Source organism: Macaca mulatta, chromosome 11 (genome assembly GCF_049350105.2).
Source record: "Macaca mulatta isolate MMU2019108-1 chromosome 11, T2T-MMU8v2.0, whole genome shotgun sequence".
Classification (NCBI taxonomy): Eukaryota; Metazoa; Chordata; class Mammalia; order Primates; family Cercopithecidae; genus Macaca; species Macaca mulatta.
Window position 1 is genome coordinate 95395590 of NC_133416.1, and position 25251 is coordinate 95420840.

The window sequence follows — 25251 nt, forward strand, 5'->3', positions numbered from 1 at the left end:
TAGGAAGCTGAGGATGAGGTTATCTTCTTTAGAGCAATACTTGATTATATCTTTGCCTGTGTACCTTGGCGCCTGCTTTTTTTTTTCTTTTTTTTTTTAACTTTTATTTTAGATAGAGGGCTACATGTATAGGTTTGTCACGTGGGTATATTGCGTTATGCTGATGTTTGGGGTACCGATCTGTCACCCAGACAGTGAATATAGTACCCAATAGATAGTTTTGGCTTAACTTCTTAAAAATAATATATATTTATGTGAAAACCAAATGTATAGGGAGAGTAATAAGTGTAATACATGCCTATTTCTTGCTAATTGACTTTATTTCTCTTTTTTCTGTATTATGAGTAAGGCAAAAGAGATGTGATATATTTTAACATTTTAAAATACAGCAACTTCAATATAAATAGATAAGACTTTAAGGGTAAAAATAGTAAGTACACATATTGCCAATTTCTCTTTCGGAAAAAGTGGTTGTTATTACAAATTTTGAATCTTTGTCCTATCTCTTACATAATAGTAATTTAGGTTATATATTGAGAACCTGAAAGTTTAGTTCAATAGTTTAATATTTTATTCATCCATATGTCCATATGGTTCATTTTTATGAGGGTATTTTTACTGTTTTGAAGGTCACTCACTGTTAAACTGTTTGGGATTAAATCCTTATCAGCTTGATATCATATAGAATGGATTCTAATTTTAGTTATGTCACATACTAGCTGTGTGAAATGCGTGAGAATACATCTTTCAGATGGAAAGTCATTTTCCTGATCTGTAAAAGAGGATAATTCCTTTCCAAAATAAAAAAGAGAGTAATGCTTCAAATTTCTGAGGGATATTGATTGCTAAACTAAAATTCTATATTAATAAACCTAAATTTCCCAGGTGGGAAAGTAGAATAAAAATATAAGTCATTTAAGTCTCAAGTAATAAGTAAAGTACTTTATCTACAGTACCTGGAACATACATATTGAATAAATTGTTGAAACATAACATGTAACTCTCGGCAATGTTAACGATATTTTTCTTGGTCATTGTGGCCTCTTTCCCCATTCCCCAAATTTGGAAGGCTCTCAAGGTTAGGGATGGAATCTTTCATTCCTCTGATCACAAGCACATATACTTATTTTGTCTTATTTAGTAAGAAGACTTTATTTGCCTTTTTGTTCTCACCCAATTCTAGCTTTTGAAAAAAAATCTTTTGATAATAAGGAGGAAAATATGGCCCTATTATACATTATTCTAGACAGCTTGTCCTCCTCTATACCTACCTTTGATCTCCAGAGACCCTCAGAACTATGTGTCCATTCCCTCAGTTTATACTAGTATCTGTTATGATTTTAGTCATAATGTTGAGGTTTTGAATTGATAGTTTAGCTGGCCATATTAAATGGTCTTATTTTCTAGATTAGGCTATTCTCGTATTGCTATAAAGAAATACCTGAGACAGAGTAATTTATAAGAAAGGAGGTTTTATTGGCTCACAGTTCTACCGGCTGTACAAGAAGCATAGCAGCATCTGCCTCTGGGGAGGCCTCAAGAAGCTTCCAGTCGTGACGGAAGGGGAAGCGGGAGCAGGCACTTCACATAGCAAAAGCAGGAACAAGAGGAGCAAGGTGGGAGATGCTACACAGTTTTGAACAGCCATATCTCACAAGAACTCATTATAGCTAATATAGTACGAAGTGGGGTGGTGCTAAACCATTCATAGGAAATCCACCCCAATAATCTAATCCTTTCCCACCAGGCCCCACTTCCAATACTGGGGATTACATTTTGATATAATATTTGGGCAGGGACACACACATATCGCATACCATGGTGTCAGTGATCCCTGATTTTCTCAGCTGTGTAGATTGAAAATTTGATTTTGTTCAGAAAGCCCGTAAGCAGACGGACTAACAAGAAGACTCATAATATGTTCTGACAGAATGGATGAACAAACTAGAATAACAGTTTATTAAGAGTGAAGAGTGTAGTTTCCTTGTATTTTCTAATGGGCATATTCTCTCCCTGAAGGCAATTGTGACACTAGGAAAAAATTATTCTGGGTAGTTCTTAGGTGTCATAGATTTCGTGATAAGCCTGGAATTATCATATTCAAAGATCTAACCGTTGATATCATCAAGTAATGATAGCCTAGAAGATACGTGTCCACGTGTATCTTACACGAATTTTTGTGCCAATGTAGGTCTTAAGAACACATTTTGGGCTTAGGACATTCTCCTAAGCCATATGAATACTGCCATATTAGGGGTCTTTGGATTCCTGTGAACCTCTCAGTGTTTAGATTATCTCTTTAGTAGGCTTATGCTATAGATATGTGCTACTCTATTTATTGATAGTTCATTGGATCCCAACCCTGACTGCCATATTAGAATTTGCCTGGGGCATTTAAAGAATGAAAACATATTACCAAGGCTCTGTCCAAACCTGTTATTTCAGATAATCTCAGAGTGGGATGTAGGTATCAATATTTTTGTCTTATTTTGTATGTGTGTGTGTTTAGTTGTTGTTTTATGTGCAGGTGAGGGTGGGGCTTTTTGTTTAAGTCATCCAGTTGATTCTTTGGTATAGCCGTGGCTGAGAGCCAGGGGACTGTAATGAGCCACCTTCCTCTGGCATTTGGCCTATAAAGTAGCTTGTGCTAAGGTAACTTCTGCAAATATTTTATCTCGTTATGATTTTGCCATCCCTCTATTGAGATTCACATTAACAGGGAACTGTTAGCTTATTCGTTCATTATACTGTTGTATATTTTTGTTGCCAACTAATATCATGAGTAATTTTTTTTAAGAAAAAATTATTAAATTATTAAAGTATTAAAGTATACCCGAAAGTAATAATGATTTGAATTGTTTTTTCCGTAATGGCCCTAGGTGTTTTCATAAAGTAAACTTGATACCTAATGGACTGATGATTTGTCACAGTGGAATCTGAAATAGATCCGTAATGAGTTATGTGAATAATTGGTTATGTTAATAATTGGTCTGTTAGTTGGTCATCACCTATAGTATATATATGTCTAATAGACCTAACTGAACAATTGTGTATATTGCAATTCAAAATACATATTCCCTTCTACTTTCTGAGTTCATCCTTTCATCTGGAATATATGTTCCTTTGTAGCCACAGTGACATTTCAGGTACTCAAAGGATTTCTAGAGTCCTTTTCTACTTTCTGGTACAAATCATATCAGTTCAATACAGTGCCTTAAAAATAGCTTTATATGCTTGAGATGAAATTTGAAGGATGTAAAGGAATTAGTCAAGCAGGAAAGAATGTTTTAAGTAGATAGTACATCATGGAGTATATAGTCGGTACAGAGATACTAAAATGTTCCTAATTTCAAAATGTGATTTATTCTTTGTGTTTCCTAATGTTCCCTAGTAAGGATGAACAGGCTTAAGTCTACTTGTGTGCCAGAAAGTTACAGCAAAATACAATAGGAAGTAGAAGAGCAAAGAAGCTGAATATGGATGCCTATATTAGTCTGTTTTGCATTACTATAAAGGAATACCTGGTAATTTTTAAGGAAAGATGTTTATTTGGCACATGGATCTGCACACTATGGCAAGCATGGCAACAGTATCTTCTTGGCTTCTAGTGAGGCCTTGAAAGTTTTATTCCCTGTAGAAGGTGAAGGGGAAGTAGGTGTATCACATGGTGAGAGAGGGAGCAAGAGAGAGAGAAGGAGGTTCCAGGCTCTTTGAAGCAACCAGCTCTCACATGAACTCATTACAGTGGGGAAGACACCAAACCATTCATTAAGGACCCACCCCCAATGACCCAGACATCTCCCACCAGGCCCAACCTTCAACATTTCAACCTCCTCACATTTCAGCATGAGATTTGGAGGGGACAAACATCCAAACTATGCCAATGCCCTTTGTATAAAACTACAAAAAAAAAGCATGATTAATATTTTATATATATTTGAACTGTGTGTTTTATTCTTAAATCTGGTTTGGTTTTGTGTTAGGGAAAGAAGTATTTCTGATTAAATGTAACTTATAATTTAAAAAGAAAGTCAGTACTTCACATGAAATTTTATTTATTGCCAAAGGAGAATACTACAAGAAAGATGTCTATTTTCATATTCTAAGAAAGTTTTTACTCTTGTATTACTCTGTAATTTGGGAATTTCTAGTTTAATATATTCAGATTTATACGTTATGGAGATTTTTTTCATAAAACAACTAGACAGTACCTTTTTGAGTCATCACTATTTTAATTGAACTGGTAAGCATTCTGTTCTTACATTTCCTTTTGAAGATCTAGCCAGTAGTTATATCAACTTTTGTATTGCTAATAGATATGGAGGCAGGCTTTGGAGAGAATCCTGTGCTCTAACTTAACCAATGCCGGCATTGTCTCACTTTTTAAAAAAACCGTTATATTGAAGAGGATTAATAGTCAAATGTTCTTTTACTGTTAGTTCTCTGACCACTGTAAATCAAGGAGGAAATTAACCTTGTTTGTGGACTAAGGAAATAGAAAAACACAGATTATAAAATTCTATTTTATGTTTGTGTTACTCTTAGGACATTTCATATTTTATTGTTATTTCTCAGTAAAATGTAGATATTGATATCTTTAATGGTAAATGCAATGATGAACTTTTGTACCCTGTTGGACCAAGGTACTTTAATAATCACTGATTGTTTTTTCCTTTTAGGAGAGAAGCCACAAGTCTTACCGTCCCTTAACAGTATTGACATTTCGCTTAAATTATTTGTTAAGTGAACTAAAACCAATGTCATATCATCTCTTGAATATGATTTTTCATGCTGTGGTTAGTGTGATATTTCTCAAAGTATGCAGACTTTTTCTGGACAACAAGAGTAGTGTGATTGCTTCTTTACTTTTTGCAGTGCACCCAATACACACAGAAGCAGTAAGTAAAACTATGAATTGTTTTCTTTTTTCTTTTTTACAAATCCTGCACAGTGATTATAATGGTATATATTTTTAAGAAAAAAAAATTAACCCTGACTTTAATCCAAATATTTGAAGACTGTTAAATTCGTACAGTTAATTCTTAACTTTCTAGTACACAAAGTCTAACTTCTTACTGTGTAAAATTTTTAAATTTAAAATTTTTGAAACATAAACATTTTTTCATTCAAGAATATAAAATCTATTTAGAAATATATACATGAATACAGTTCTTTGCTCACTTTTTTTTTTTTTTTTTTTTTTTTTTTTTTTTTTTTTTTTAGACGGAGTCTCGCTCTGTCACCCAGGCTGGAGTGCAGTGGCCAGATCTCAGCTCACTGCAAGCTCCGCCTCCCGGGTTCCCGCCATTCTCCTTCCTCAGCCTCCCAAGTAGCTGGGACCACAGGCGCCGCCACCTCGCCCGGCTAATTTTTGTGTTTTTAGTAGAGACGGGGTTTCGCCGTGTTAGCCAGGATGGTTTCGATCTCCTGACCTAGTGATCCGCCCGTCTCGGCCTCCCAAAGTGCTGGGATTACACGCTTGAGCCACCGCGCCCGGCCTCACTTTTTTTAATAAAGAATTTCTAAGGACTTTTTAAAGTTTATTGTCTTTTTAAACTTTAGTTTTCAGATTTATGAGGTATAACTTTTTGTATTTATGATGCCTTTGTATATTAAGAACTTCATATTTTAAGAAAATATGTAAGAAGTACTTAAGTTCTAGATATTCTACCATATTTAAATGGTTACCATTGAAGAAAGCTGGATAAAGAGTACACAGGATCTCTCTGTACTAGTTTTGAAACTTCCTATAAGTCTTATTATTTCAAAATAAGTTACAAAAATTATAAACTATTAAGAGTCACTAATAAATTTCTATTTATGTAAGATTCACAAATTCACCACCTGAGGGCACCAAAAGAATATTTAAGAAACAAATGTTCACTTGAAAAGTTATGGAAATTAAAGTATTTTTACTATTATATATAGTAATTTTTCAAGATATTCTTTATTAATATGGACCCCCTTCGTTTTTCTTTTCTAGGTAACGGGAGTTGTTGGAAGAGCAGAACTTTTGTCATCTATCTTTTTTCTAGCAGCTTTTTTATCATATACCAGATCAAAAGGACCAGACAATTCCATAGGTACGTGTCTAACATTTGATTTTTTTTAATAGTGCTAAAACTTGATTAAGGAATTTTTATTTACTCCTAGTGCTTCTTATAATACATTATATACCACATTTGGGATTTATCTTTATATATTGTTTTACTTTAGCGTATGTGAAAATATGAAATATGTAACATTGCTAGTATTTAGGAAGTTTGTATATAATTTATATTTTTATCATGAGTTAATAGATTTTATATGATCTAATTTTAAAAACCAAATAACCTTAGAGTAGAGGAGTTTTAGAGTTAGTCCTGGTTCCATCTTCTATTATCTATAAATGATATAGATACCGGTATTTCAATTGTCTTTGGATAAATAACACCTGGTAGACTGTGATATCGTTTAGGCAAGGTTAAAAGCCTCCTAGAATATAACTTTTATTGTGTGTTGATCATAGCTATTTACTGAGCTCCTACCTTGTGACCTACCCTGGAAAGTGCTTCGTATACATTAGCTCATTACTCTTAATGATGCCTGGCATTATCAGAAAACAAGTTCCAGGCAATAAAAATGATTTTTTTAGAGTATGGGCACAGTGGGCACAAACCTTTAAGTTCTTGGGGAGGGGGTGGATTTTCTCACTGTAGTTCCAAGGTACTCATGACAAGAAGCCTCGTTTTATGTGTGGAAACTGAGGTTCAAGAAACACATGATTTACCCGAACAACTTAGAGTGTTCTGGATTTGTAATATAAGTAGGGTGGCCTTTGCTGCTCTGCATAATGCCTTCTTAAAACAGTTTGAGTGGCCGCATAGCATAATAGTTAAAAGCATGGACTAAAGAGTCTGGTTTCAAATTTTAGCTCCACTGTTTATTTACTTGCTCCATTCACTGTAATACATCAGGCAAGTTAACCTCTCTGTGCTTACATTTCTTTATCTGTTAAATGTGGATAATAATAGTCCCCTTCCTGTGTAGTCCATCATGTAGTAAGAGGTACTTTAGTAACTAATATGGAATTGCAAACCAATATCCTCTTTAAGTACCATCCTCACCAAAACCTGAATGGTAAAGCTAGAAAATACTGTGACCTACTGGATTATAATTAGGCTCTCGATTACCTGTCTTATCATATCTTCTGCCGTTCTTGCCCTAGCTGTCTTCACTCTAGCTAGATAGACCTTCTTGCTGTTCTCAAAGAAGCAGAGCACCCACCTTTATACCTGCATTTCCCATTATTGAATTTTCTTCCCTTAGATCTTTATGTAGTAGTCTCATTTATATACTACTATTTATTATCAGGCCTCAGCTTAAGTATTCTGTCTTAGAAAAGCCTTCCTTGTTCTAACTGAAATAGCTTTTCACCATATTATATCTTCTGTTCCAAATACTTGTGCTTGGTGCTTTTTAATGATTTCTTATTCTTCACAATTCTAATATCTTGCCTTATTTCCTTAAGAATTACTTACTTGGGCTGAGTGCAGCGGTTCACACCTGTAATCCCAACACTTTAGGAGGCTGAGGCAGGTGGATCACATTGTCAGGAGTTCAAGACCAGCCCGACCAATATGGTAAAATCCCGTCTACTGACAATACAAAAATTAGCCGGGCATAGTAGCGGGTGCCTGTAGTCCCAGCTACTTGGGAGAATGAGGCAGGAGAATCACTTGAACCTAGGAGGCAGAGGTAGCAGTGAGCCAAGAACACGCCACCACACTCCAGCCTGGGCGACAGAGGGAGACTCCGTCTCAAAAAGAGATCGCACCACTGCACTCCAGCCTGGGCGACAGAGGGAGAATTCATCTCAGAAAAAAGAATTATTTGAAATTCTTAGTTTGTCTCTTTAAGTAACTCTGATTCAGTAGTATATGTTATTATGTTTGTTCTCTCTGTTTTATGATTGTTGTATCCTTTAGATATTTAGTTATTTTGGCTTGTGAGCTCAAGCCACATGTTATTCTAAAGTTATAAACCACTGTGCCTGTTAAAGGAAAGGCCAGGGCCACTCTTTGTTCAACCTGTGAGTCTGAAGGGATGAAAGGAATTATAAACCAGGATGTAAAGTTCCAGGTTCCGCAGAACTACTGTGGATCACTGTTTTTCCTACCAGTACTACTAGGCACGCTTTCTGTTTTCTTTAAGAGAATCAGCATTAAGGGGTCAGTGTACCATCCCTCTGCATTTAAATGGTAGCTCTGTGGAAGTTACTGCCTAGGAGTGATTGGTTGGTTTGTACCTTTTAAAAAATATCTACCTCTTACCCCATCAAGACTTCTGAAGTGCTCTGCTTTTACCTCTGGAACACCCACTAGCCATTGTAGCTGTGGATTTCTGCAGTAATGGAGCAGATAGTGATCTACTCAAAGCAGCCAGGAGAGGATAGAACAAAAGTTAAAAAAAAAAAAAAATTCTTACTCTTATCTTCTACCTTAAATGTAATCCCTCATAACACTCACAGAACCACGCATGCTTAAAGTAACCTTGAAATGCCAAGGAGGTTTTTTGTTTTTGTTTTTATTTAAAAAAAAAAAAAAAAGTGTGTCTTAGAAAGTATTTTTCCCTCTTACTTATCTTTTTCTAGGGTTGATTTTTGGGGAAGGGACCACAGATCAATCTAGTTCACCATTTGACCAAAACAAAAACAGGGTAATGTTGTTTTCTATACCTTTAACTTGCATTTCTGAAAATACTAATTTCTAACCTGAAAATACGTAGTTTACATTTTTCTTTTGTTTATTGCTTTCTCACAGTAGAGTGTGACCTTCATTAGGGTAGGTAACTTTTTCTCCACTTTTTGATCTTCATTTCCTAGAATGATTCCTAGTTTACAGTAGGTAATTAGTATGAGTATATTGAAGAAATAAGCAAGTGAATGAATGTAATATATTTTAAATTCTAATTGAAAAAATACTGAAATCTACCTTGGACCTGTCTTTATCCTCTTGACCACTGTGATACTTTGTACTCTTAGTAATTTTACCTTTGAAGCCACAGTTTCCTCATCATCTTTGTATTCCCTGTTGTATCTAGTATACACTGGCCTGTGCAAAGGTTTTCAAGTTGTAATTATTTATATTCATTTTTACTTCTATATTATTCATGTCCCATACCCCTTTTGTAAATATGGTCATCCAATTTCAGGGCCTTCATACTTGATTTTTTATTACTTTAGGTTTCTGCTTAAATATCCACTTAAATGTCATCAATATCACTACTCATCTTTCCCAGTGGTGCTATTTTTATTTCCCTTCATTCTCTTCTTTTCTTCTTAACACTTACACTTTGTCACCATTTGACAGAGTATATCATACTTGTCTCACTTCCCTATGCCCTTGAAATGTAGTAGATACTTAAAATAACTGTTTGAATAAGTGATGGATGAAGATGTGTTTCTTTTACATATGTAGAGTTAGTTTAGAAGCCTGTATTTTGAAATGGGAATGGATTTAAGTGTCCTTAACTTATTTACCAGATGTACTTGTTTTGGACAAAATCACATGTAGTAACTTTTAACCACGGTGATCTGATTGTAAAAGTGTTTATATAGTCATATACTCACTAGAGGCTGAATAACTGAAGTGATTGGTTTCAGTAAGGCATTTGCATTTATTACTCTTAGTTGGTGAGATTGAATTCAAGGTTATAAAAGGTAACTGCTTTTTCTTCCTTAGAGTAGAAATACAAATTACTGAGAAGCTCTGAATTTAAAATCAGAAGAACCATGAAGTCTTGGTCTCCTTATTCTTTGTTACTTTTATAAAAATACCTCTACAATTCTTTCCTCATCTTAAAAATGGGTATGATTACATCCGTGTTCTTACTCCATAGAGTGACTTTAAGATTCAGTGAAATATATGCCAAACTGGCTGTTTAAACTGTTTAAAATATCTGCTTTCAATGCTGTTATTTCCTACGAGTTTTTATGTAGACATACGCATCCATTCATACTATTTTCTACATCCTTCATTCGCCTAGCTTACTCTCACCCCTATTTCTTTATTTATGCATCCACCTTTCCCAGTTTTTTCATGTCCTGTATATCCTTCAAGGGCCAACATTAGGTCCAGCCTGTTTTGTCAATAACCATCTTCTGATTTCTTCCTCTATGAATTTCTTGTTGAATTTAGCATTGTAATATAATATAATCTAGTATATTAGTATTGGTGGTTTTGGCCTAATAAGATTATAAGATTTTTTTTTTTAAATTATACGTTAAGTTCTAGGGTACATGTGCATAACGTGCAGGTTTGTTACATATGTATACTTGTGCCATGTTGGTGTGCTGCACCCATCAACTCGTCAGCACCCATCAACTTGTCATTTACATCAGGTATAACTCCCAGTGCAATCCCTCCCCACTCCCCCCTCCCCGTGATAGGCCCCGGTGTGTGATGTTCTCCTTCCCGAGTCCAAGTGATCTCATTGTTCAGTTCCCACCTATGAGTGAGAACATGCGGTGTTTGGTTTTCTGTTCTTGCGATAGTTTGCTAAGAATGATGGTTTCCAGCTGCATCCATGTCCCTACAAAGCACACAAACTCATCCTTTTTTATGGCTGCATAGTATTCCATGGTGTATATGTGCCACATTTTCTTAATCCAGTCTGTCACTGATGGACATTTGGATTGATTCCAAGTCTTTGCTATTGTGAATAGTGCCGCAATAAACATACGTGTGCATGTGTCTTTATAGCAGCATGATTTATAATCCTTTGGGTATATACCCAGTAATGGGATGGCTAGGTCATATGGTACTTCTAGTTCTAGATCCTTGAGGAATCGCCATACTGTTTTCCATAATGGTTGAACTAGTTTACAATCCCATCTACAGTGTAAAAGTGTTCCTATTTCTCCACATCCTCTCCAGCACCTGTTGTTTCCTGACTTTTTAATGATTGCCATTCTAACTGGTGTGAGATGGTATCTCATTGTGGTTTTGATTTGCATTTCTCTGATGGCCAGTGATGATGAGCATTTTTTCATGTGTCTGTTGGCTGTATGAATGTCCTCTTTTGAGAAATGTCTGTTCATATCCTTTGCCCACTTTTTGATGGGGTTGTTTGGTTTTTTCTTGTAAATTTGTTTGAGTTCTTTGTAGATTCTGGATATTAGCCCTTTGTCAGATGAGTAGATTGGAAAAATTTTCTCCCATTCTGTAGGTTGCCTGTTCACTCTGATGCTAGTTTCTTTTGCTGTGCAGAAGCTCTTTAGTTTAATTAGATCCCATTTGTCAATTTTGGCTTTTGTTGCTGTTGCTTTTGGTGTGTTAGACATGAAGTCCTTGCCCATGCCTATGTCCTGAATGGAAAAATTCCCTTTGAAAACTGGCGCAAGACAGAGATGCCCTCTCTCACCACTCCTATTCAACATAGTGTTGGAAGTTCTGGCTAGGGCAATCAGGCAAGAGAAAGAAATCAAGGGTATTCAGTTAGGAAAAGAAGAAGTCAAATTGTCCCTCCTTGCAGATGACATGATTGTATATTTAGAAAACCCCATTGTCTCAGCCCAAAATCTCCTTAAGCTGATAAGCAACTTCAGCAAAGTCTCAGGATACAAAATTAATGTGCAAAAATCACAAGCATTCTTATACACCAGTAACAGACAAACAGAGAGCCAAATCAGGAATGAACTTCCATTCACAATTGCTTCAAAGAGAATAAAATACCTAGGAATCCAACTTACAAGGGATGTAAAGGACCTCTTCAAGGAGAACTACAAACCGCTGCCCAGTGAAATAAAACAAGACATAAACAAATGGAAGAACATACCATGCCCATGGATAGGAAGAATCAATATCGTGAAAATGGCCATACTGCCCAAGGTAATTTATAGATTCAATGCCATCACATCAAGCTACCAATGAGTTTCTTCACAGAATTGGAAAAAACTGCTTTAAAGTTCATATGGAACCAAAAAAGAGCCCGCATCTCCAAGACAATCCTAAGTCAAAAGAACAAAGCTGGAGGCATCACGCTACCTGACTTCAAACTATACTACAAGGCTACAGTAACCAAAACAGCATGGTACTGGTACCAAAACAGAGATGAAGACCAATGGAACAGAACAGAGTCCTCAGAAATAATACCACCCATCTACAGCCATCTGATCTTTGATAAACCTGAGAAAAACAAGAAATGGGGAAAGGATTCCCTATTTAATAAATGGTGCTGGGATAATTGGCTAGCCATAAGTAGAAAGCTGAAACTGGATCCTTTCCTTACTCCTTATACGAAAATTAATTCAAGATGGATTAGAGACTTAAATGGTAGACTTAATACCATAAAAACCCTAGAAGAAAACCTCGGTAATACCATTCAAGATTTTTTTTAAAGAAAGAATATTATTATACTTAGTATCTGCAACAGATTCGTGGGTTTGGTTTTTTCGTTTATTTCTTGTCTTTGGTTATTTTTTCTTTCAGTAATTTTAGTCTATAGAGTACTTTGAAAACAATTTCAAAAATAGGTGAATTTCTATATTAAGCCCAGTGACAAAAGAAAATGTATTCAATTCATGAATTCTGTTCTTGTTTATACTTAGATTTAAGTCAATTATTTGAATTTTTACTTTAGTTAATATTCTTAAAACTGAGGTCACGGCTGGGCACAGTGGCTCACGCCTATAATCCCAGCAACTTTGGGAGGCTGAGGTGGGCAGATCACCTGAGGTTGACAGTTCGAGACCAGCCTGACCAACATGGAGAAACCCCGTCTCTACTAAAAAATACACAATTCGTCAGGCATGGTGGCACATGCCTGTAATCCCAGCTACTCGGGAGTCTGAGACAGGAGAATCACTGAAACCTGGGAGGTGGAGATTGTGGTGCGCTGAAACCGTGACATTGCACTCTAGCCTGGGCAACAAGAGCAAAACTCCATCTCAAAAAAAAAAAAAAGAAAGAAAAGCAAACTGAGATCACACAGTCATACTACCAGATATTTTTTAAACTAGAAAAGAATAAGAGGTTATAGTTTTTCATAAGAAAACTGAAGCCCGGAAAAGTTGCCCAAACTCACAAGATCACAATGAACTTTCACAGTTCATTACTCTTTAGTCAAATTACTGCTTTATTGTAGACAGTTACTCAAAGTCGACGAAGTACATTTTTCATTTAAATATAACTTATAGAGTCTATTGCAAATTTTTTAAAGAATAGTATTTAAGTGCCTATTGTTAACCACTTTCATTTTAGTTTTTATAAGAATGGGCTAGACACGGTGGCTCGTGCCTGGAATCCCAGCATGGTGGGAGGATGGATTGAGGTCAAGAGTTTGAGACCAGCCTGAGCAGCATAGCAAGCAATATTAATTCTGTCTCTACAAAAAAGAAAAAAAAAAAAAAAAAGGTAGCCAGATGTGGTGGCACATGCCTGTAGTCCTATTTGGGAGGCTGAGGCAGATGGATTGCCTGAAGTTCAGAATTCAAGGCTGTAGTGAGCTATGTTCACACCACTGTACTTACTCCGGCTTGAGTGACAGAGCAAGACCCTGTCTTAAAAAAAAAAAAAAAAAAAAAAAGTATGGAACCCTACTTTTTCCAATAGTTTTAAATTTTAAGTTTTTAATAATTTATCAATTTAATGAAGTATAAAGATATCTGTCATAATTTCAGGAATTTATCTTCATTTCAGATTGATACCTCATTAATTATCAAACCTGTAAATTTCTCTTTTCCATATTCACCACCCTGCGTTTGTTTTAAAAGTTAGTATTTGATTAAATAATTTTTCTCTCCGTAAAAAATTTCAGTTCAAATTATACATGTTGATATTTTGCTTTGAATGTATAAAGCAAAAATTATAAAATTTAAGTGTATTTTAAAGTATGTCCTACTAATTAATGGGAAATAGCACTCATATGGATATGGAATCACAAGTAAAGTTTAAAATATATTTTTTTCATGTTATAAAATTGTTTTCTGAATTTTTATCTTTTCTGTTCTCAAATTGCAGTGTGGACTCCAATTGCATTGACAGTGTTTTTAGTGGCTGTTGCAACATTATGTAAAGAACAAGGAATAACAGTTGTAGGAATTTGCTGTGTGTATGAAGTGTTTATTGCCCAGGGGGTAAGCCAAACTATAAATATATAAATTTACTTATTGATATGTTTTATCCTAATTGAATCAGATTTTATTTACTTTTATTTTCTAAATGTATCATTATGTAAATTAATGTGTTTACCAATAATAATACTAGAAATCATGTTTTATCCTCATATCTACTGAAAATTACTTAACATTTTATGATACTTTAAGTGTTTTAAGAACTGTATTTTAAATTTCAATAATGGAATCATTAGGCAGCTTGGAAAAGTATGCAATAATACTGTACAGTATAATTCATTGTTGAGTAAGACTGTTGAGCTCAGTTTTATTCATTATTAGCTTCACACATTCTTCCACATTAATTTCATAATTATACTTGTATCTAATCTTGCAATTAGAAAGTACTACAGTATTGAAAACATTGAGATATGTTGTTATTTGTTGCTTAAAACGTTTATTTTCTTTTTCAGTATACTTTGCCATTATTATGTACTACTGCTGGACAGTTTCTCCGTGGAAAGGGTAGCATTCCATTTTCTCTGCTACAGACATTAGTAAAACTCATTGTCTTGATGTTCAGTACGTTATTACTTGTTGTAATTAGAGTCCAGGTTATTCAATCCCAACTTCCAGTATTCACCAGGTATGAAATTCTGGTTCTTTGTTTTCTGCATTCTTTTTTTTAACTTTGGATTTTAATGTTCATAAATGTTCCAGAAAGTATTTTATTTACTTTGTTTTTTAACAGTTTTATTAAGCTATAATTAACATATTTTTTAAAGTGCATATGTTTAAAATTTACAGATTGGTAAATTTTGACATATGTATACACCCTTAAAGCCCCCACAATAAAGATAATGAATGACCCATCCCAAACTGGTTAAGTGTTAAGGTTAGTGTTAATTTAGTCTCCTCTATCCTTAGTGATTTTTGTCTACTCATTCTGTCAGTTACTGAGAGAGAGATGTTGAAATCTCTGACTATACTTGTATATTTCGCTGTTTCTCCTTGCACTTCTATCCGTTTTTGTTTTACATGTTTTTGAAGCTCTGCTATTAGGTGCATAAAGAACTAGGATTGTTAAGTCATCTTGAGGAACTGATCCCTTTGTCATTATTAAATGAGCTTCATCCCTAGTAATAGTCTTTACTCAGAAATTCACTTTTTCTTATCCCAGCTATCTTTTGTTAGTGTTATGTGGTGTATCTTTTTCCATCTTTTTACTTTTTACCTGTCTATGATTTATGTATAAAGATTTCTTGTAGTGTGCATACAATTTGGTCTTTTGTTGTTTGGTCAGATAATCTGACTTTTAGATGGGATATATCATGATTTATATTTAATATGATTATTGATATAGTTTGATGGAAATCTGTCATCTTGCTAAAATTGTTTTATCTTTGTCCCATCTATTCTTTGTTCCCTTTTTTTTCTCTTTCCGCCTTCCTTTGGATCCTTTTTTAATATTTCATTTTATCTCCTTGTTGGCTTATTAGCTATAAATCTTGGTTGTTTTAGTGTTGCTTTAGGGATTTTAGAACATCCTCTGCTTATCACAATTTACCTTCAAGAATATTCTAATTTTGAATATATGTATAAAATGAAAAATATCAGTATATATAGTATAAATATCATATATAATATACATTTTATATATGTAAGAACTTAGCTTTTGTGCAGTTTGCATATGTTTTCCTTGAACATACATTGCTTTAAACAATTGTCTTAGAGGAATTTAAATAATAAAAAAGTATTTTACATTAACCATGGAGTCACCATTTCCAGTGTTCTTTATTCCTTTGTTAGGTAAGATTTTTATCTGGTACTATTTTTCCTTTTGCCTGAAGGAATTTTTTTAGCACTTCTTGATTAAAAGTATCTGGTTTTCAAAGATAATTTCTCTGGGTGGAGAATTCTACACTGACTTTTTCATTCAGTATTCTGAAAATGTAAATCTACTGTCTTCTGGCTTATGTTGTTTTCAGTGGGAAAACCTCTATCATCCTTACCACTTTATGCTAATGTATGTTATGTGTATTTTTTTCTATGCCTTTTTTTAATATTTCCTCTTTATCATTGTTTCTTATGTATTTATGTTTCTTGTGCTTAGTCAAACTGAGCTTCTTGAAATCTGTAGGTTTTAATGTTGTATAAATTTTGTAAAATGTTTAGTCTTCAAATATTTTTGCCATCTTTTCTTTTTCATCTTTTTCTTGTATATCACTTAAGTATATTTAAGTTTCTTGAAGTTGTTGCACTGATGCTCTGTTTTTTTCCCTCAATCTTTTACCATTTTAGTTTGGATAGTTTCTTTTGCTATATCAAGTTCACTAGTCTTTTCTCTGAATATCTCATCTACCCTTCATTTCATCTAATTATTTCTTACCTGTGAATCTGTTTTCATCTTCAGAAGGAAGTCTGATTTGAGTCTTCTTTTGTATCTTCTATATCTCTACATGTTCTATTGCTTTAATGTCCTTGCCTACTAATGTCATTCTTTGGTCAGTTTTTATCGAATAAATTTTCTCTTCATTATAGGTTGTATTTCTCTGCTTCTTTGCATTCCCGGTGATTGTTAAACAGATACCATTTGTGAATTTTATCTTAATGTATTCTATAACTTTTGAGTTTTATTCTGGAATGCATTTAAGTTACTTGGAAAATGTTTTATCTTTCACTCTTACTTTTTTTCTTCTATTTTTTTGAGATGGAGTTTCGCTCTTGTTGCCCAGGGCTGGAGTGCAATGGCGCGATCTCAGCTCACCGCAACCTCCACCTCCCAGGTTCAAGCGATTCTCCTGCCTCAGCCTACTGAGTAGCTGAGATTACAGGCATGCGCCACCGCGCCCAGCTTTTTGTATTTTTAGTAGAGACAGGGTTTCTCCATATTGGTCAGGCTGGTCTGGAACTCCCGACTTCAGGTGATCCGCCCACCTTGACCTCCCAAAGTGCTGGGATTATAGGCATGAGCCACCACACCCAGCCCAGTCTTGCTTTTAAGCTTTGTTTTCTGGAACCACAACAGCATTTAGGATAAGACTAATTTCACTTCACTACTGATGCAAGATCTTTTTGACTATTCGATGTGAACTGTAAATTATGATTTATTATTTTTATCTGAAAAAAATACGTAAGTTGTGAGATTCCATATGAAAATTTTGAAATGATATTATTTGTTCAAATAGTACTTATTTTTATCAGATATTTGGTATGTTTTTAGAAAATCAAGTCAAATAAGTGATAGTACTTGATTTTTCATTGGCTTACTCATTTCAAAGTGAGAAAATGGGTCTTTTAAGTACTATATATTATAGCCAACAAAATTTAGAACACAGACTAAACTAATGAAATGTATATATGTCATGGCCTGGGAATAGATAAACTATGATATAAGTTTTTGTTAGTATTTACTAAGAGAAAAAGTAGAACACAAATTGTTACATAGCCCTACACAGTTACTACTTTGTACTAGAAGTTTGGTTTTTAGCTTCCTAGGAGTCAAAGAGGGAAGAAAGCTTCTAGGTGATAATGGTTTTCTCTCTCCGTGATAGAAGAAAAATATACTAATTTTTTCCAGGAAGCATAATTTTTAATTAACATTTAGCTCTAAAAGAAATATCTCATGTAGGAAAGCATTGGTGAGTGTTTTCAAAAGTGATTCATACAACACATACAACAATAAATCTTATACAGCTTTTTGTTACTACTTTTAATCAAAAGGTTTAATGGAACACTTTTGCAGTATTGTAATATTATAGGATGCATGTCTGAACTATTCTAATAATAAACAGAAATGGATGACCTGCTTGCCTTTCAAATAGTCCTTCATAAATATCACTTCTCTGAAGTAGATGTTTCATAAAGTTTTGATAGTTTGAACTCTAGCAAGAGTCTGAGTTACACATAACATTTATCTGTGTCTTCTGTTTAATAAGATGATATATAAAATGTTTATTGTTTAGTGTTTTATTTATGTAAATAATTCTGTATTTTAAAAGTTTTATTGGTAATCATTTTTTAAATCCTTTATACAGGTTTGATAACCCAGCTGCTGTAAGCCCAACTCCTACAAGGCAACTGACTTTTAACTACCTCCTTCCTGTGAATGCTTGGCTTTTATTAAATCCTTCGGAGCTCTGCTGTGATTGGACCATGGGAACAATACCACTTATAGAGTCGTTACTAGATATTCGAAATCTGGCCACATTTACTTTCTTTTGTTTTCTGGGGACTTTGGGAGTATTCAGTCTCAGATACTCTGGTGATTCCTCCAAGACTGTTTTAATGGTAAGAAACTTTTCTTAACTTTCCAAATGATGTTATATTCAGTTGAATAAGTAAGAAACTACCTTTAATTCAGCAAAACCATCTTTTTAGAGGCATTCCTTCCTTTGTTCAACAGCATCCCAATTTATAAAGATATTTCAGTTATCCCAAAATTCGCAGTTAATTTGCAGGCATAATTTGACATATGTTCAGCACATAAAATATTTCTTACCTTTATCCAACTAAATTATATACTTTTTGAAGAAATTGATTATACTGTATTTTATTTGTTTTCTTGGCACAGAGAAGAACGTCATATAAGATACACAACTAGCAATACAGAGCTTTTCAGTTCTCATGAGCAAGGTGGTTTTTATTACTCCCTTAGATAGCTTTTACTATGTTCAGAGAACTCTGATTATTTGAAAAGTTTGTGTGTGTGTGTCTGTGTGTGTTTGTCTGTGTGTGGGGGGGGGGTTATTTTTCTGTACTGTTTTCTGTTTTTTGTTTTTTTAATTTTCTTACCCTGCCTCATTTCATACTCGTAAGGGTTCTGTTTTCTCTTGCTTTTAATTATTAAAGACAGGCCCGGTACGTTGGCTCATGCCTGTGATCCCAGCATTTTTAGAGGCCAAGGCAAGTCGATCATTTGAGGCCAGGAGTTCAAGACCAGCCTGGTCAACCTGGTGTAACTCTCGTCTCTACTAAAAATACAAAAATTAGCTGGACGTGGTGGTAGATGCCTGTAATCCCAGCCACTTAGGAGGCTGAGATTCACTTGAACAGGAATCACTTGACAAGAATCACTTGAACCAGGGAGGTGGAATTTGCAGTGAGCCGAGATTGCTCCACTGCACTCTAGTCTGTGTGTGACAGAGCAATACTCTGTCTCAAAAAAGTAAAAATAAAAATTTATTGAAGACAATAGTATATATTCTCAGGCATTTATTATATGTCAGAAAGTATGTTTAATGAATTGCAGATACATAATTTTTTGCTGTAGCTGCTAGATTGATTTATTCATTTAATTAAAAACAGACTTTACCCTTTGTACAGTGCAGCATTTTAGGCACTGAGATTTTGATAGTAAATACACAGTTCACGTTTCCAGAGAACTTACATTCTAGAGAAATTTGAATGTCTGAGATACAGAGTAGATTGAAAGATTGTGTTTTCTATTATCCTTGAACATGTTTGCCTTACTGTTGAAACATCCTGTTGGACATTTTGAACAGCACTTTTTGTCTGGAGTTCATAAAAGATACTTAAGCTACGCATAGAAATTTTATTCACTAACATAGAGATGGTAATTGAAACCAGGATGTAGATAAGGTGGACTGTAGATGAGGTTATAGAGCAGCATTTCTCAACTGGGGTTTTGTCAGTTCTGTCCAAGATGGTAGCTGTTAACATTCTAGATGCACAGAAGTTCACTCATACTCATAATGGAAGCCTTAGAGTGTTTGGTGTTAATTCTCCCCAGGAAACAGTTGAGTGGGTTAAATACAGTAAAAAGAGAAGACATCTAGGTCTTGAGAAACTCCTATATTTAGATGTTGAAGAGAAGGATCCTAAATAGGAGACATATCAAATGAAGAGAAAGGTAGGAAAGTGTATTAAGAAAGACCAAACGGTTAACATTAACAGATGCTCTTGAAGGGGAAAGTGAGATCTAGAATCTGTTGGATTGGACCTCTTTTAGTCTGTAGTTACTTAAAGGAAATTTGTTTCTGTGCGGTGAGTGATTTGATAAGAAAGTGAAGAGAGCTAGTATAGATAACCTGTAGGAATAAGTTAACTTTGACTGTTTCAAAGGATGGAATAAACTTGATTTATTTCCTACCTAAGTAAGGGAAGACTATGCTGGTCAGGCAGTGGTTTCAAGTCAGACTGCTAATCTTATGTAGGGCTTGGGGGAAGCATTGAGATCTGGCATTGGTAGACCTTCAGAGGTAGGAGGGAGTGATGTCAGGGAGAGACTGTTGATTGGTTGGCATATAGAAGCATTTTTGTTGGAGTACTCAGCTACTCAGCTGACTTTTAGAAGAATGCGGATATCCCTGATGGGTTGGCTTGCAGGAACATATTTATTAAGTTGAAATGTTAATTGGTTAAGTAGTGGACTTAAGTTGATTAGTTAAGCAGGCTACTTGATACTATGGCAACAAAATCTTTCCTAAGATCATGGGAACTTGTTTTGTACCTGAGGTATGTAACGAATAGGGAAGGTAGCTTAAAAGATGTATTGTTAAAGATGTTTAAGCCTGGAGAGACAAGAGCATGTTTAAATATATAGATAGGAAGAATACAGTTGATTAGAAAGTGGTTAATAAATTAGAGAAGGAATAATTGTTAGTGAAGTTTATGAGGAGCAGGAGATATGGAGCACAGGTTTGGCCTGAGATAGAAGAGACACCCCTTATGTTACAAGAAGAAAGAAAATGAATGTGGATGTTGGTAGGTTTAGCAGCAGGAAATTGAAGAAATTCTTGTTTTATGGCTTTAGCTTTCCCTGTAAATTAGGAAATGTAGTTGCCTGCTAAAAGTGACATGAGTCAACAGTTTGAGAAAAGTAATGAAGATTCAAAGCAGTCAAGAAGAGTGGAACTTTTGGCCGGGCGCGGTGTCTCAAGCCTGTAATCCCAGCACTTTGGGAGGCCGAGACGGGCGGATCACGAGGTGATGAGATTGAGACCATCCTGGCTAACACGGTGAAACCCCGTCTCTACTAAAATATACAAAAAACCAGGCGAGGTGGCGGGCGCCTGTAGTCCCAGCTACTCGGGAGGCTGAGGCAGGAGCATGGCGTAAACCTGGGAGGCGGAGCTTGCAGTGAGCTGAGATCCGGCCACTGCACTCCAGCCTGGATGACAGAGCGAGACTCCGTCTCAAAAAAAAAAAAAAAAAAAAAAAAAGTGGAACTTTCCAGAGAAACCTAGAAATCCTAAACAGTCTTAAGGATAAATTTGAACTTGGTGCTTATGCTTTTATGATAGTATTAATCTGTTCAGCTTAGGGACTTTCTCTAGCAGCGCATTGCCACTCTGATAAATACAGACAAAAGAAATAAATGGTAGAATACATCCAAAGCTGGAGTTTTGCTAAAAGAAAGTTTAAAAAAAGGAGAGGTAGGGGAATTAAGGTTTCAGCAAATAAAATAATGGTGCATGTAATGTAAACTGAATTTAAAATGCATATAAAAATGGAACAGCTGTGGCCTTAAGCATAACTTTACTTTCGGTATAGTCCTAATAAATGTGCTATTTTTTATGGTGATATTTTCTGAAGATCTCTGGAAGGGATAAGTAGAACAAAGTAGTACCTACCAAAGACTAGTTACCATCTTACGCACTTATTAGATAAGATGTCATATATTTGTCAACAGCAAAATGTAAGTCGTTATTAATCCCCATTTTATTTGTAAAGAACTAACTGGGTTCAGTGGCTCATGCCTGTAATCCCAGTGCCTTGGGAGACAGAAATGGGAAGATCAATGGAGGCCAGGAGTTTGAGACAAGCCTGGGCAAGATAGTGAGATCCCATCTCTAAAAAAATTTTTTTAATTAGCCAGGCATGGTAGTGCATACCTGTAGTCCTAGGTACTTGGGAAGCTGAGGCAGGAGGATTGCTTGAGCCCAAGAGTTCAGGGGTGCAGTAGACTATGATCATGCCACTATACTGTATCCTGGATGACAGACAAGACCCTGTCAAAAAAAAAAAAAAAAGGAAGAAGAAGAAAAGAAAGACTCTTGAGGCAACTGAGTGGTTTGCCTTATGTAGGAAATGAGAAGTAAAGCAGATTTGTCTTGAACTCTTTGCTCTTTCTACTAATATCCTAACATTTAAGGACAGTTTATATTACTGGAAGAAGGAAATTAAAAGATAGTGATAGTTAACTAGGTTGACATACATTATTAGAGAGCATATTAGGACTTGTGAATAAGTTAATCATTAGAGGACCTATAGATTTTTCCTGAGAGGTTTTTTTTTTTTTTTTTTTGTATAGCTTATGCATCAGTCTACAATACACTTTTGGGTGAATTTAACACTTAATTCCTTCAAATGAAATTGCCTTAGGGCGGCCATGAATTAATAAGTATAATTTTTTTTTCAATGAACTACGTACATATTCAGGAACTTTATCTGTTTCACATTTTTTGTCAAGCATCTCTGGGAAATGGAAAGTGAATTCTATGCACTCTTAGTTGTTCTTACCTTTTTGATTTTAAAAAACTGAAGTGTCAGACCTGTAAATTGGTATGATGGTGACCAGTTTGATGGTAGTGATTTTCCTCAGATTCAGTGTTGCCTTATTACAAATCATTAATGTGTGAACATTTGTGGAGAGAGTATTCTTTTCAATGTATATACCTCTGTATTTCACAAATTAAGTCAAATAGAAAAAGATATTCTTTCACCTTAGCCCATTAGAAGAGTCTCAAACTTGTGAAGCTAAAGTTTTAACTTGTTTATTCAATTAGGTACTATAAAACAAATCACGGTAACAAAATATGGAAGCAGATGTCCATAGAAACAGATTTCCTAATAGTGACCAAACTTATTTCCTTCACAAGCTATTTATGTGCTAGTGTTTTGTGGGTGTATAATGTGGAAACCACATGTCATCCCATTTTCAGAATGGTAAGAAATCTAAACATTTTTATGTTTCATTTCATTGTTCAGTGTTATATTAGTAATTTTAGAAATTCTTATAGAATGAAAGACTGTTGATTTAAAGGGGGTCAGTTTTATTTTTATGCATACACCAAGCTTCTAGTTAAATACATTTAACCTTTCAGGATGTTATGTGAAGTAATGCTAAGGTACAGTAGTCTGCTGTCTTGTCTGAACAACACCTGATTTTGTTCCCTCAGTTTCCAATATCATGCGGTTCCTTAAAGTAGTAAAGTTGTAAAAATTGACATGTTTAAATTTTTTTTAATCAGCCTTTGTAGTTTTGATTTGTTGAAAAACCTATTAGCATATTTCATTATCATCTTATTTTTACCACACGCACATAGCTAGATGTGTAAAATTTTTATTTGTTTAATTTATATTCCTCCTAACTGAAGTTTTATGCCTTTTACCAACCTTTCCCCATCCTTCTCCCTCCAACCCTGGTGACCACCATTTACTCTACTTCTGTGAGTTCAACTTTTACAAATTCTACATACAAGTGAGATCATGTGTTACTTGTATTTCTGTGGCTGGACATGGTGTCCTCCGGTTTTATCCATGTCAAAATGACAGGATTTCCTCTATTTTAAGGCTAAATAGTATTCCAAAGTGTATATGTACCACATTTTTTTCATCCAGTAATCTGTTGATGGATACTTAGGTTGTTCCTATATCTTGGCTATTGTAAATTGAAAAATGCTGCAATGAACAGGGGAGGTCAGATCTCTCTTCAACTTACTGATTTCATTTCCTTTGGATCTATACCCAGTAGTGAGGATGCTGGATCACGTGGTAGTTCTATTTTTAATTTTTTGAGGAGTCTCCATACTGTTTGCTTAATGGCAATGCTAATTTACATCCTACCAACACTGTGCAAGTGTTTCCTTTACGTTCTTGCCAACATTTGTTATCTTTTGCCTTTTTGATAATAGCCATTCTTACAGGTGTGAGATGATATCTCATTGTGGTTTTAATTTTCACTTCCCTAATGATAGTGATGTTGAACATTTATATACTTGTTGGCCATGGGCATGTTATCTTCTGAGGAATATCTGTTTATCTCCTTTGCCCATTTTTTAAATTGGGTTGTTTTCTTACGATTGAGTTGTTTGAGTGTGTTATTTTAGATACAATTTCAAAAAGTACTTCCACTTTTTATTTAACTGGATGAACCTTTATTGTTTAATTTTTCTTAAAGATGTGAATATTTACATTAATTAAAGTTTTTATATTTTACTATGCAAACATATTCTTTACAGAAAACCAGTGAGATAATAGCTAATTATGCTTCTCAAATTTAAAATGCTGTAATGGTTTAAATTTTAATTTCAAGGAGTAATCACTTCCAAGCACACCTAGAAATCTTGTTTTTGAAGAAAGTTCATAGATATCTTGTAATTATAACTTCTAGAATTCAAGATTTCCATTTCACCTTGCTTACATACATCCTGATGTTCGTTAATGCCTAAGTTGCCTTCTTTATGTTTAAATTAATATTCTTCACAGTATTATTAAAAATAGTTTACCAGTACACTATTCAAATTAAATGATAAAATATTTGAATTCGAGTATCAGATGCCCATATATTTCTTAATTTATTATAAATTTATTATAAATTGTTAAATCTTTTTTTTTTTTTTTTTGTAGGCGCTTTGTTTAATGGCATTACCATTTATTCCTGCATCGAACCTTTTTTTTCCAGTTGGATTTGTTGTTGCTGAGCGAGTATTATATGTTCCCAGCATGGGATTCTGTATTTTGGTAGCCCATGGATGGCAGAAAATATCAACAAAAAGGTGAATTTAAATGTCAGTTCATGTAATGCTTACTATGGAATTAAGTATGACACATGTTAAAATTTAAGTATTTAGTTCAGTTTTCTAAGTCATGCTTTTGTATCTTTTGGTTTTTCATCTCCATAATCTCCACATTTGTCTTGTAAGACAAGTTAGGAAAGCTCCACAGCACCTACTTATTCTGTGTTCTTCCCCATATTTATGCAATTTGATTTTACAGCCTGAGACAGAACAAACTTTGAGTCAGTCCCAAATGAAAACAAGGATGTTACTGAGAATAAAGTCACAAATGACCATTGCCACTTCCATATTCAGTGAACTAAGATACTAGTCATCCTACTTAAGTGAGTCGTATTGAGTTACTATATATAAAATTCATATGGTAAGCGATCTGTAATTTCTTGCTATCATCACTAT

The 25251-nt window shown here is 34.6% G+C and overlaps 1 protein-coding gene across 1 annotated transcript in view; it reads left to right on the plus strand.

Moving 5' to 3' along the window:
• Positions 1-25251, plus strand: part of TMTC3 (transmembrane O-mannosyltransferase targeting cadherins 3) — a 56951-nt gene that overhangs the window by 5974 nt on the left and 25726 nt on the right. Inside the window, exons 3-8 of the mRNA XM_015152434.3 lie at positions 4680-4898; positions 5984-6083; positions 14001-14116; positions 14566-14738; positions 18130-18382; positions 24686-24834. Coding sequence (XP_015007920.1) covers positions 4680-4898; positions 5984-6083; positions 14001-14116; positions 14566-14738; positions 18130-18382; positions 24686-24834 — 1010 coding nt within the window. The remainder of the gene's footprint in view (positions 1-4679; positions 4899-5983; positions 6084-14000; positions 14117-14565; positions 14739-18129; positions 18383-24685; positions 24835-25251) is intronic.